This window comes from Cupressus sempervirens, chromosome 2 (genome assembly GCF_028749045.1).
Source record: "Cupressus sempervirens isolate cs-2001-9-10 chromosome 2, ASM2874904v1, whole genome shotgun sequence".
NCBI classification, from domain to species: domain Eukaryota; kingdom Viridiplantae; phylum Streptophyta; class Pinopsida; order Cupressales; family Cupressaceae; genus Cupressus; species Cupressus sempervirens.
In genome coordinates, this window is record NC_143119.1 from 605,323,256 (window position 1) to 605,337,418 (window position 14,163).

Below are 14,163 nucleotides of genomic sequence, written 5' to 3' on the forward strand. Positions count from 1 at the left end.
AATTTAATCTATTAGCTATTTAAGTGCAACTTGTAATGAGAGTGAAGAATAGAGGAAATACCACAATGCTTGGGCATGATGTTATCTATTCTTGATTAAATAAAAGAGTCAATAAATTGTGCTCATTTATTCTTCTTCTCTAATTTCTTTGTTACGTTGTAGCTATGTTTGAAATCTTTAATAAGGAAGATGACCCAATATTTGAGCCCCCTAGCTTTGCACTTCTTGAATTCTTGTGCATGAAAATTTCAAATTACTCTCAATTTTTTATAGTAGCCTACCTTATAACTAAGGGTTTAGACCGATTCATCAAATATGATTTCACACATTTTATTATAGAGATGAAAAGATTCAAAAAAGAGTCAAACCAATACTTTGTTTTAAATCATGTTTTATTGTTGCACTTGCATAGCATCACATGATTCATTCAATTATGAGTAGTTTATCATCTAGAGACAACTTTGAAGTCACCAAATATTAGACATTAAATCAATTAAATTAACAAGTAGTATTAAAAAATGTACTCTATGAACGAATTGTTAAAAAGAAAGATTGACGGGGATGGTGGTTGAATCGGGCGTCAAGTTTAAGCAGACGCGACATTACGATACTCGAGAGAATTTTGCTAAAACCTGGAATTTTCCCGTCCGGTGGATTTCTTTTCGGGTCGGACTTTCGTCGCCAAACAGATGGCCAAAATGGTAATCTTGCCCGTAAGTCGGTTCGAAAATAAAGGATGCCGCCTTAACAAACTTCTAAACCTTGATAACCAGCAAGCAAAACGTGGATTTATTTGTTTCCCAGCGTTGGGCAAATGTACGCGTGGAGAAACAAAATGGACGTATCTTCGGCTGTAATAGGTAGACTGGTATTTTGAACCAATTATTATGCTCTTCTATATCGGCTTCTGAAAGTGCTTCCAAATTTTACAGTTTTAAAATTCACAGGGATTATCCAACACCAGCACACACAGAATTTGAATGAAGTGGAACAGTTGCATGGATGCCCTAGTGGCGACTTGCTTAGTCTGGTTGCGATGGTTGGATTTGACATGAATAAATGGACATGGATGAGTTGCCGCAAAAGAAATTAGCTGTACGGAGAAACAAGTCGAGCCAGATTCAGAGAAAAGGGGACATAACACCATGGAATTTGGGCGCGCCCATGGACATGTTCTTTCGGTCTAGTCCGTGCGGAGTTATCGTTGTTAATGCGCAAGAACCAGACCACCCAATTATTTATGTCAATTTAGTTTTTGAGCAAGTCACAGGATACACAGCAGATGAAGTTCTGGGCAGAAACTGGTACTTATCCTTATCGCGTCTCTTTTACCCAAACAAAATTTGAGGTTTCAATTGAATTTTTTATACCACCCTATAATTTGGATTCCAAATTCATTAGAATATTAATATGCCTTCATAATTATATAAATTCATACCCAGTCAAAATTTAGGGTTTGAAATAAAAATCGCGCCACGCAAATTTGGGTGCTTCGATTGAATATATTTAAGTTCAAATGATACATGTTCGACTCCAATCAAATTTTCCGGCAACTCAAAATTATACACGTTCACAAGTAAACAAATTTTCAGTTTCAATTTAACACATCCATGCAAATTTTAGCTTTCATTTTAATTTTCATAGCTTCGTAGCTGAAAAGTTGGGATGTGTCATACCCATGCTTTTTTTTGGTGGCTGAAGTACCTAGAGCAAAAAACCCTAGACCAGAAAGAAAAAACAATATGAAAAGCACGGCCACTCATAGTAACATTTATCCAAAACAGAACAGAAAGTTTATTATCATGCTTGCAATTTCTCGGCAGCTACGTCAGAATTCTGCAGGCATCTTCCAGGGATTGAGAATGAAATTTTTACCACTTTCTCTCCCGATGAACGAGAATCTTAATAAACTTGTAAATTGCGAAAAGGCAGAAAGGGAAAGCTAAACGAGCATAAGATAAGATAAGATAAGATAATAATATCAATGTCCAACAACAGACCACAAAAGGGTATGTGGGACTGACAGCTTACAATAAGATAATAGAGAGAAGTGGGAGCACCAAATGGTGTCCGAGAAAAATAAGCAAGAAACAAGAAGAAAATTTATTAATCAAACTTTATTAAGTTCACGAACTATCTTCGATAATTTTACTAATCCAATTTCACTTACTACATGAACTGTTTTTAATGTTTTTTTCAGAGTTTCATGTAGAGCTAGGTTTTATGGGATGCTGGCAAATCATGCAAGCGAGACCCCATCGCTTGTGGAAAAAAAAATAAAATTTATCAGCACATAAGTTTTGCGGCCACTTACCCGATCTTCTTAATGCTGAAGACGTCGTCCTTGGACTCAACTAAGTTTTTCCTCTCTTAATTCGTAGGTTCTTTAACTGTACAAGTCTCCTCAATTTGTTCTGTTGCTCTGCCAAATAGTTTGGTAACTGCTGAAATTTGTTGATCAGGAAAGGTTCACTTGACAGTTCAAGAGAAAGCTGCCATAGTGATATTGTCACAATTGTCGTGCAAGGGGATGGGTGTTGAGAAAGTCTTTTCTCATGAGAGATGGGCTCTTGTGAACAACTATTCATGAAACATGAGTCAGTGTGCTTGACTCAAAAACTACACAGTTGAATCCTGATAGCAATATCACAATTTGACTTGTGGAAAATATCTCCTACCTATCAATCACATTATGATACCAATTGGTGAGATACAAAGCTTAGATTAATACACTGTAGAAGTTTGAAATTTGTATGCAAATCTGGAGTTCTAATGGATTCAAATCAGCAAACGCCATTATTGCAGTTCATGACACATGATTTCTGCGAAGAGACTATTGTGGGGAAAATGGTCCACCAAGAAGAGAGGCCAAGCATGTCAAGAGCACAATATAATTGTAAATTCATTCTCCTCTTTGACGCCCATCTGACAGCACATATGTAATTGGGAACAATTTCAAGCATCCAGCTCTCTATCCAGGTTCTGCAAATATTCCATCCCATTCCAACTAGTTTTCATCTTTTCCTGGCTTGGGACTCCAATTTATAGACTTTTATTTGAAAGGGGAATGAATTGCTGGTTTACAAAGTAAGAGCCAACAAGGCATCCAAAACTCACTCTTAATGAACTCCAACACCCAAGGCAACTCAAGGGTCACCCTCTTCCCCCTCAACTGCCTGAGCCTCATGGACAGCTTCCAAAACATCAAGATTCATGCAAGGGATATATAAAGGTCTCTTCCCTCGCACTCTCAAGTGCTCAACTTAGGGACTACCAAAAGACATGTGCAGAACTCAATATTCATCATGCAGAACTCAATGTTCGTCATTCACTCTAGAGTCATGTAATGTCTAAATGAATTGCATGTGTTGGAATTGTTATTTTTGGGCAAATCTGGTATATCCCAATACGGAACATTACATTCTCAATTTGACTTTTTGATTCATATGACCAATGCTGTCCAATGTAACTTATAAGCTCCTGAAAATGAGGCTATAATTATGCTTACACCTCTTACAGGAAGCAATATATGGCCAACAGAAGACAATATTCATAGTCCACCTTGTAACCCCCTATCCAATGACTTCTTGCAACTGTCATAAAACCATTGACACCAACCAAATTTTCTCGATTTTCTTTCCAAGTGAGGTGCCTTTTTTCATGCGGACACATTATTTTACTATATTTAACATTAGCGCTAGGACTTGCAAGACATGAATCCTTTCCTAAAATAGTTCTTGTTTGATGCTAGATGATGAACATCAATCTGATGTAACTGTAAAATGTTGGCTTGTGTTTTTTGTGGCATGATCTGCATGATAGAATTGTCTTTGTGTTTGATTGTTGTCTCCTGATTCAAATGGGTTGCATCACTGTGTATTTTCAACAATGCTGACATGAAGTTCTATGTTGAGGTGGTTCTTTTGTTAGTTTGATAGTTGTGTAGATTTGCACAAGTCCATTCTAATGGGATGAGTCATTCTTGGTGTGTTACTTAAGGAATTAAAGAAACAGAGTAATCTTAGTTGTAAATGAAATCTCTTTTGAGACACTTGTTAGTTGTTGAGTTCCTTCAAACATTTGCAATATGAGACCTGACTGGTACCATATATTGAGATGTTTTAGACTGCAATCATCCTGATGAAATATATGACATTAATTGTAAGTTCCAGTTTCCCACATATCAATGGTAAATTATCAAAGCTGCTAGCAAATCTTGTATAAGTTCCTGCTTCAGAAGAGCTATATCACAAAATCTCTTTATGCTAAAATAATCACTTTATAATTTGTCTTGATCTTGAAAGGGAAATCCTAATCACAGTTCATTCTAATTGGCTGATGTTTATTTTTCTGTGTCAGTCGCTTTCTGCAATTCCAAGGTACTTTTGCGAAAAGGAGATATCCATTGGTTGACATCAGAGTAACAGCTGAAATTAGCAGGTGCTTAAGTGAAGGGTTTGAGTTTCAAGGGGAGATACTCAATTTTAGAAAAGATGGATTGCCTCTGATTAACAAGCTTTACATAAAACCAATTTGTAATGATGAAGGCATTATAACTCATTTTCTTGGGGTTCAGTCATTCAAAGAAGCAAATTTTGATCTCAGTCGCTTGCCTAGAGTAGTCTGGAAGAGCTCAAGTGATGCTGTTCATCCTCAAATATTGGGGGACATGTATAGTCAGATGTCAGTATTTGTTCATTGTGATTACGCCGTTAAAAAATGTGGCCCACTCTATAAGGTTTCTGATGAAGTTCTAGTAGTGAACATACTTGCCCGACTCACACCGAGGGATGTTACCTCACTTGGTAGTGTTTGCCATCGTTTTTATAATTTAACCAAAGATGACAGCTTGTGGAAGCTTGTTTGTCAGAATATTTGGGGGCAGGAAACCTTTTCTGCTTTGGAGCCTGCAGCGAGACAGAGAAGATTGCAGTGGGGGAAAATCGTAAAAGAACTTACAACTCTCGAAGCAGCTGCATGGAGGAAGCTAACAGTTGGGGGATCAGTGGAGCCTTCTTGCTGCAATTTTAGTGTATGTGCTGTAGGGAGCAAAGTCGTTCTCTTTGGTGGTGAAGGTGTCAATATGCAGCCAGTGAATGATACATTTGTGCTGGACCTTAGTGAGGATTGTCCGGAATGGACACATATTAATGTTAATGCTGCACCACCTGGTAGGTGGGGGCATACTTTATCCTGCTTGAGTGGCTCACGGTTGGTTGTGTTTGGGGGCTGTGGAAGAAATGGTCTTCTTAACGATGCTTTTGTTCTTGATCTGGATGAGCCACAGCCTACATGGCATGAAGTTTCTTGTAGTACTCGGCCTCTACCACGCTCCTGGCACAGCTCTTGCACATTAGATGGGACAAAACTCGTAGTTTTTGGTGGATGCACAGATTCAGGTGCCCTTCTGAGCGATACTTTCCTGCTCGACCTTACTATGGAAAAACCTGTTTGGAAGGAAATCAATGTGTCTTGGAAGCCGCCATCTCGGCTTGGTCACACATTGTCAGCTTTGGGAAATCATAAAATTCTTATGTATGGTGGATTGGCTACAAGTGGTCCATTAAGGCTTAGGTCAAGTGACGTTTATATTATTGACCTAAGTGAAGAAGAGCCGAGGTGGAAATATGTTACAGGAAGTGTGCCACCTGGTGCAGCAAGTCCCTGTAATTCTGCACCCCCTCCAAGACTTGATCATGCAACAGTTTGTCTACCTGGTGGTCGGGTGATTGTTTTTGGTGGTTCTGCTGCTGGTTCTCACTTGGAAACTAAGGTTTATATTCTGGATCCTATGGAGGAGCAACCAACATGGAGGATCCTCTATATTCAAGGACAGCAGCCTAAATATGCTTCAGGACATAATACATGTCTGGTGGGAGGAACAAGAGTGGTGGTTCTAGGCGGTCACCATACAGAAGATTGGATGTTAACTGAGCTGCACGAACTTTGTTTAATAAATCATACAGGGGCAGACTGAATAGGGATGTGCAATGAAGCAGAGTTTCTTTTAAGTTGCCACAGAAGATTGGATATTCACTGAGTCGTATAAATTGTGTTTGGTGAATCCTGTTGCAACATAGTGATTAGGGATGACTGGACGAGTTATGAAACACACTTTATTTTTAGATTAGATAATCATTAGATATTTCAAATTTGTAACTGCTGATAAGGGCTCATGGTTGAGATATGGATAGACCTGATATTTACATTCGGTATTGTTAAATGTAAACACAAATTGGTTTGTCACAGGGTGAATGAATTTTAGTTTTCTACTTATGATGGAAAACATATTTTTTATGTTACCATAACGCTGGTTGCTTTTGCCTCTATTTTGTTTGAGGGAAATCTCTGTGGTTCTCATGTATATACTAGTAGAAGTTCTGTGATGGGCATTCTTTGGTTGTTTGGGGGGTTGAAGTCATATAATGAAAGTGCCACGTAACTTCAGTTGAAACTGTTTGCAGAAGTCATGAGTAGAAATGCATCAAGATGTGAACAGTATTACAAGTGTATCAATCTAGGGATGCCGACTCTTCAGTATTTTCTGGGAAATTATTAATAAATAGAGACAAGGTAGATAGCTTATCAATAAAGTTGTGATAATATATCCCTTTTTTGTGGCCTGGAATGGATTTTTCAATGATCTCACTTTGCAAGTATGTAGTTGTCAACATCCAGCACTTTGCAAGGTCATAGTTTGTCTCTAATCTATCAGTTTGCTAGCATATTGTTTGTCTCCCAACTGTATAATGAGGGGCCGTGACAGCCAAAAAGATATTCAAGATTAATTGTTAGCAAACATTTAACATGAAACCAAACATGCTGAGTTATTAATGGTGTTGAAGAATGATGTCTGGTACTAGAATGAGTGCATACTATATATAGCAACGTTCTCTGAGAACCCAAAATATTTAGAGCTAGGTGTTGTGCAAACACTTAATATGAACAGAAACTACTGGAAACTCAATAAAACTGAAACTGAGCTTACTTAGAACATTAGAACCCTTCCAGCGTATCTGGAAACTTATTGCTCACATAACAAAATGGCATAAAAATGGCGACAATACAGTCATTCCTCTCTACAGATTTCTTGACCTCATGAAATAATTGATCCTGGATAAGTTTCCATGTGATCAGAGGATCCCTAATAAGTCTAATTTGTAGCTCCATCTGCTTTAAGCACTTCATTGCTGGGCATTTGCACAAGAAACTAAACTAAACAGTGTATGATATTGATCAACTCCTTAGAAAGTTGCACTTCATTATCACAAATCTGTGGCATAATAGGAGTAAAATAATGAAAGTAAATGTTAAAACTCCTCACTCTCAATCCCTTGAACTCCAGCATAATGCCTTTCACTGTACAGTAACTTGCTGTCCCAACCATAAGTACAAGATTAAAACAAGAGACAACGACTAAGTGATGCCCAAACAGAAAACACCAATGCAACATTGACCTTGATTAACACTTATTCCTTTCATGGGAGCCCGAACAATAACCCTATCAAGAGGTCATTTAGTGTGAAAATGTGAGATATACAACTGTTCGTCTGACTTTTCAAAATACATCACTTCAATTGCGGCAACATTGAAAAACTTTGGCCAAAATTCCCTTCCAATCCACTTGTCTGTTAATTGTAAAAAACGATAACGGCAACATTCTTCACCTTTAGGATCCATAACCTTCCATGGTATGCCCCTTCCACCATCTTTAATCTGCATGTCAAAATAGTCCAATGTATCATGTGCCACCACAGGAAGAAAACCATCATGAGAAATGTTCTTTCCCACACTTTCAGCACGCATCTCAAAAAGAGGGCTAGGATATCCTAGCTCTACCTCCATTGTTGAAGAACACTTCTTACACAAACATTCTCAAGCCCATGTAACGCCCCACCAAGGGATCCAAAAGAATTAACCTAGAGTTTCACTAAGTTTGCTAAATATTTTTTTTTTTAAAAGTAAGAATGTATAACATACACATCAAACACATAGTAGCGGAAGCAATTATATGTAATCATCAACAAACATACATCACAAGTTACATTCCTTAAGGATCCCAAGACGTTGAGTCACATTTAAATTTAATTAATTCTAAGTCTAACAACTACCACATACATATGAAAGAATAATCAGAAAGTCCAATGTCCATAATATACATTTGCTCCGAATGCCTCTTGGCAATTTAATTCGGAATGCTCAATCATCCACTGTACATGTCACAGGGTATGAAAGACTTAAAAGAATATACATATGTAAAGATAAATATACATCATCCTCAAATCCATGATACAAAGTACAGTAAAATAAATGAAACTAATAACATACCTGATACATCCATACATCCATAATGATAAAACATCTATCATAAAATCTAACCATCCATCATAATAATCCAAGAACATAGTGAAGGTAAATGCCAACCAAGAAAGCTTCAGCCACGGTGACCACAGACGGATCTCAATGGTAAGAGTAAAAAGCACTACCACCCGACCGCATGGAACCTAAATGGTCCACTCCCACCGCGCTGAGGAGATAGTCTCAAGTCCCAAACAAGGTATCAAAACACAAAACACAAGTACTCTCTAAGTTTGGGAAATCCTAAAAGTATACTAACTCAAAGGTTCCAATATAGAAAGACATCTAGACCCAGAGGCACCACAAAGACACGTAGGAAACCTGCTATGCAAGCGGGAAAGTGTCATCACAAAAGTCACGTAGAAGTTACCCGAGCAATCCCTTAGGAATCCCGGGTCCCTAGTGATTCCTGCGGCCACTAGTATCCTCTCGTACTGACGAGGCATACTACGGAATGCAAGGTCGTAACCAAGCGTTCTCTCTACCCCATCCTAGCCTGTACTAGCACTCAAGGCATGGGAGAGAACATACAATTATCTTATTAGGTTCATTTAAGTCAGTATTTAGGTGAGATGTTTTCACTTTTTAAAACAACTTACAATGGGTTACTCCAGGTAGCCTCTTAGGGCCCCGATCCCCATTGCAAGCCACTTCCCGACACTACACATAGATAACCTACCCTAGGCTCATGAAATCACAAATCAAAGAATCATAATAAAATCACCTCAGTCCTATACAAGCAACTGAAAAACATCATAAAAGATAAGCCACAAAATTACATCACTTCTTCATGAGCAACAGATAAGCATCAAATAATAATCATATGGTCACAACAGTTCTCTATCAGCAACTGAAGGCATCAATGATAAATCACCAAAATCCAATGGTTCTCCAATGAGCAACCAGAAAGTATCCCAATAATAAATCACAATACTGATCAAAGACTCCAAAATGGTCAGTCAACACATGACATCATCAAGAACATAACAAACACTTCAATCCTCTCAAGCGACCGAAAAGCAATCCAAGTATAACTGATCGATGACTCAAAAATGGTTATCAAATATAACTGATCGAGACTCGAAAATGGTTAAGTCAGGTATCTCATAAACATACACCTCAGCTTCACCCAAGAAGACTGAAAGCAATAACAACTAGTAAATACAATCATGTCATAGAGCACTCCATCACATTACCATGGTCGGGTTAAGAAAGATCGAGACCAAATCATCATGACATCACATTCACAACCCCGAGCCTCTGGTAACAACCTAAACTGGTCAATACTAGAACAAACTCCAAAACCTCAAAACATAGACAACAAAATAATCTCATAGAAAACAAGTCATCACATAGTTGGATCTGAACGATAATATACTGTTGAGTTAAGGTAAGATTTAAGTTCCAATTTAACATCTATTTCAAGTAACTAAGTTTTCGCAACTACCCCTTATAATTAACCCATTTCTATAATAACCTCCATTAAATCAATAATCTAAATCTACAATTTAATCAAATAATATCTATTAATAATAACTTTAATTCAACTAATTCTAATTAAGTTAATAATTAAATTTTAAACGATATCAATAATATTTAATTAATTATTAATATATATATTAATAAAATTTATTAACAATATTAATTAATAATTTTTAATTCATTATAAACTGACTTTAATAGCATTACTAATTTATTTCTAAAAATTAAATACAATTTATTAATAATACTATTTTTAATAAATTGTATTAGTTATAATCTATTTTTAATAAATTAAAATTTAAAAAAAAATCATATTACAAAAAAAACTAACCCCTAAATGTCTTTTTAAAAAAAAACGTTTTAGGCCCACCGGCCAACGTTTTAGGTCGGCTGCCGCAGCAAAGTACTGTTGCCACAGCAGTACCTGCTGCCACAGCAGTACTGCTGCCGCGGCAGTATTTGCTGCAACGCGGCATCATAGGAAGGGGCGGTGGAGGGGTGATGGCCCCGCCTCCCCAAACAATTAATTAAATTTTTTTTTTAATAAATTTTTTAATTTAGACTTTAATATATATATATATATATATATATATATATTTGCTTAAACGATTTTGTTTTTTTTTTATATATAAATTTTTTTGCTTAAAGATTAATATTAAATAAATTAAATAAAAATTATATATATATATATATATATATATATATATATATATATATATATATATATATATATATATATATATATATATATATATATATATATATATATATATATATATATATATATATATATATATATATATATATATATTTATTTATTTATTTATTTATTTATTTTAAACATTAACAATTGCAATCTAATAGAGAAAATAATTCCAACCCTACGAATTTTCTTTTTAATCTCAAAACTCTCCCCAAATCAATTCTCTCTCTACTTCATTTTAATTCAATTCTAAATCCCGATTTAATTTTGTTGAAGGATGTTCCTAAACAATTTTTCAATCTAGATTACAAATGAAATCGAATAGCAAATGATCCAGAACGAAGAAATGATACATTCAAGAAGACAAGATTCTTACAATCACGAAGTAGATAGAACATATTAAATTTCTTAAATCATTTAGGGGTCAAAATACCAGACCCTACCTGAATTTGATGCTAATACGCAATCCCCAACATCTGTAAGAGAACTCGCTCCTCTTCAATAACTTTCTTCTGAAAATCTTTCCTAGAATTCTCCTTCTGAAATTTGCTTCCAAAAACTCTCTCCAAAATTCCTGTCTCCAAAATTCACGGTCCAAATTCGTGTCCTCCAAAAATGAACCCCCAAAGTTGTGATAAGGAGTCTTCTCCTCAAATCGGGGCACTAATTGTGCGTTCACCCGAGAAGACTCTTTGCTCAACTGAGTTAACTCCAAAATTAAATTTTATTAATCTTTTATTTTATTTTGCATTCATTTTTTCATGCACATTAAGTTGAATTATTAAACAACTTTATTTAATATTCCACTTGACTTCTATTTTTAATCTTTATTACTTTTAAATCCATGCGCATTTTATGAAATTAAAATAACATTATAATTTTCTCTTATTTTATCTTTTTAATTAATTTTTTTATTTTCAACACATGCTCGCATCATGCAATCTTACAACTTTTTAATAATTAATATATTTTCACTTTTTAATTTATTTTAGAACTTAATTGATAAAATATTTAATTAACTTAAATAACAATAATATTTAACATTTATTTAAAAATGAACTCTAAATATATTATTATTAAATTAAATAAATATTATAATGTTCTAAATTATCCTTAAACTTTTATCTCCAAATTTAGTTCTTTTTATTTAATTAATTTCTCAATTAATTAAATATAATCAAATATAATAATCTTCTATTAAATTAAATCATTAATTAATCGTTTTAATTAATTTTTTTAATATTTAAACTCATGCTTAGATCATGCGATCTAGAAACCTTTAATAATTTAATATCTTTTCCACTTTTAATTTATTTAAGAAACTTTAATTGATAAAATATTTATTAATTCAATTAATAATAATATTTAGCATTTATTTAAAAATGAACTCTAAATATATATTATTATTAAATTAAATAAATATTATCACATTCTAAAATTATACTTAAAATTTTTATTTCCAAATTTAATTCTTTTTATTTAATTAATTTCTCAATTAATTAAATACAATTAAATATTAAAATATCATAATAATTTTTTATTAAATTAAATCATTAATTAATCCTTTTAATTAAACTTAATTAATAGAAAATACATCAAGGACTCATAAAGCAACATACGAAAACCCATCATAGAAAAATACATACTAAATCAAACAAAAGGGTTATAATCACAAAATAACATCATTTGATGCATTCGGAGGGTACTTAACTCAGATGCTTGCCCTAATTATCAATTAGGACAATTGGCTAAAGGGTTTAGGATTTGGACTTAAGAGTTTATCTCTCCTCTCTTACCATTGAGATAATGCGATAGGGTACGCTCATCCTGGCAATTCAGGGAAGTCGATACCCGGTACCTGCAACCTGCATAAAATCCACGCATGTACAGACACAATATTCTAAGCTAAACAGACAATGGTAGGAAGTGGTGCATCGTGTAGATCCCGACTAGCAGGTGACTACGACTCCCTTCCTTAACCACATCAGAAACACCATACATAAAGAAAACAAACACACACACCATACACATGCAGTATGGGGTAAGTATCCATAAGAAAGCACATGTGATAATAAACCATCTAACTAATCATCATCGATAATTGAAAATATTGAATAATCATCATACATGCATGAAATATAGAGTACCAAGTCATCTCATCATATAATAAATTGAGTGTAAAACAACATCTGATAATCTGAAAGTAATGCTACTAAACATCAAGTATAAAACTGGCCTAAAAGAGTTTGGCAATTAAATAAAATGTGAACTAGGGGTAGGCACTACATCCACCCCCCCTAGACTTAAGCTTACTCCTGGAAGCATACATGAATGATAAAACTAAGGGTCTCGTTGTGTGGGTCCAATGGGAACCTTTCCCCTGCAGGAGGATATGTCTCCACTGAGAACACTCTTTGGGATCTATCTAAATCACCAACCATAGGTTCTGAAGCTACGGGTCTCTGATCCAAGGGTTGAGGTTTCCTTTGAGGACAATGAGACACCTTGTGTCCACGTTGTCTACATATGAAACACTCTCCATCGAAGCTCCTCTGAACTTTAGGTGCACTAGACTGCAAGAAACTACCCCCACTAGGATAAGGCTGAACACTCTGAGATGGTCGATCATACTGGTTGGGCTTGTTGTGATGAACCTTGTGATAGTTCCTAGCATTGGAACCATCGCCACCACACTGTGCTGGAGGATAAGTACCTTCCTGCCGTTGGTTACCCTAGAAGGAGGTTTCCTATTGCCACCTACACCTTGATTACCCAGATATGGCTGGTAACGCTGGTGGCGCTTATTACGCCATGCATTACGAGCTTGACGAGAGTTCATGCTCTTAGGTCTATGCTTAGGTCCTGCCCGAGGTGCTCTATCATGGTCATGAACAGGAGGTAGGCGATCAATGATGGTCTGTAACATTTGCCTCAGCTCAACCTCCTTAGAGACAACTTGTTGCTCTCTACAGTACTCTTCCTGATGCTCACTGACATGCTCTTCCCTATTCCCATCTTGGATAGGTTCTTCATGGATAGACTCATGGACACTAATAGCTCTGTCTCGTCCATGGCCTTCACCATGGTCTGGGCTATGGCTTATAATAGAAGATCTCTCCCTAGATATCATCCTACAATAATATCCAGATACAAGATGGTATCATAAGCATACATATATAACTTTAAATCACTTAGAGCAATATAATTCTGGTTTAATAATAAACCGAAAACCATATTGATCCAACATGCATCCTTCCTAACAAATATTGAAATCGATCACCTAAACTCTCTAAACAAAATCAACATAATACTCCCAAGGATAATCAAAAGTACACTACTTTAAAACATAGACAACAGATACCTATTTTACAAACAAGCTAGTTTCAATTTTTAGTTTGCCTATAATTTTGGTTTAAGTATAATTTCAGTTTTTGAAGTCTAAGTGTTGAAGTATGAAAAATATGCAACTAACAATTTAAGTTATGTTTTAGTTCAACTAGTTCCAAGTTTCAGTTTGAAAGAGATACACATAATAGTTTAAAGTTTTCATTTTTGCTCAACTAGTTAACACTAGTGGCGTTCCAATATACCCAGAGCTCCCAATGTAGAAACTGGGCTCT

At 35.3% G+C, this 14,163-nt stretch overlaps 1 protein-coding gene across 3 annotated transcripts; it reads left to right on the forward strand.

Moving 5' to 3' along the window:
- The first annotated feature begins 632 nt into the window (after positions 1–632).
- LOC149574845 (adagio protein 1-like) lies at positions 633–6,302 on the forward strand. Of its 3 annotated transcripts, none has more exons than XM_089814684.1 (3): positions 633–860; positions 933–1,304; positions 4,360–6,302. In XM_089814684.1, exons 2-3 carry the CDS (start codon positions 1,060–1,062, stop codon positions 5,975–5,977), a joined length of 1,863 nt encoding a protein of 620 aa, XP_089670810.1. In that variant the 5' UTR covers positions 633–860; positions 933–1,059; the 3' UTR covers positions 5,978–6,302. The 3 variants fall into 3 exon arrangements, with proteins under 3 accessions (XP_089670810.1, XP_089670811.1, XP_089670809.1); XM_089814685.1 differs by having other exon boundaries at positions 948–1,304; XM_089814683.1 differs by having other exon boundaries at positions 633–1,304.
- Positions 6,303–14,163: the final 7,861 nt, after the last annotated feature.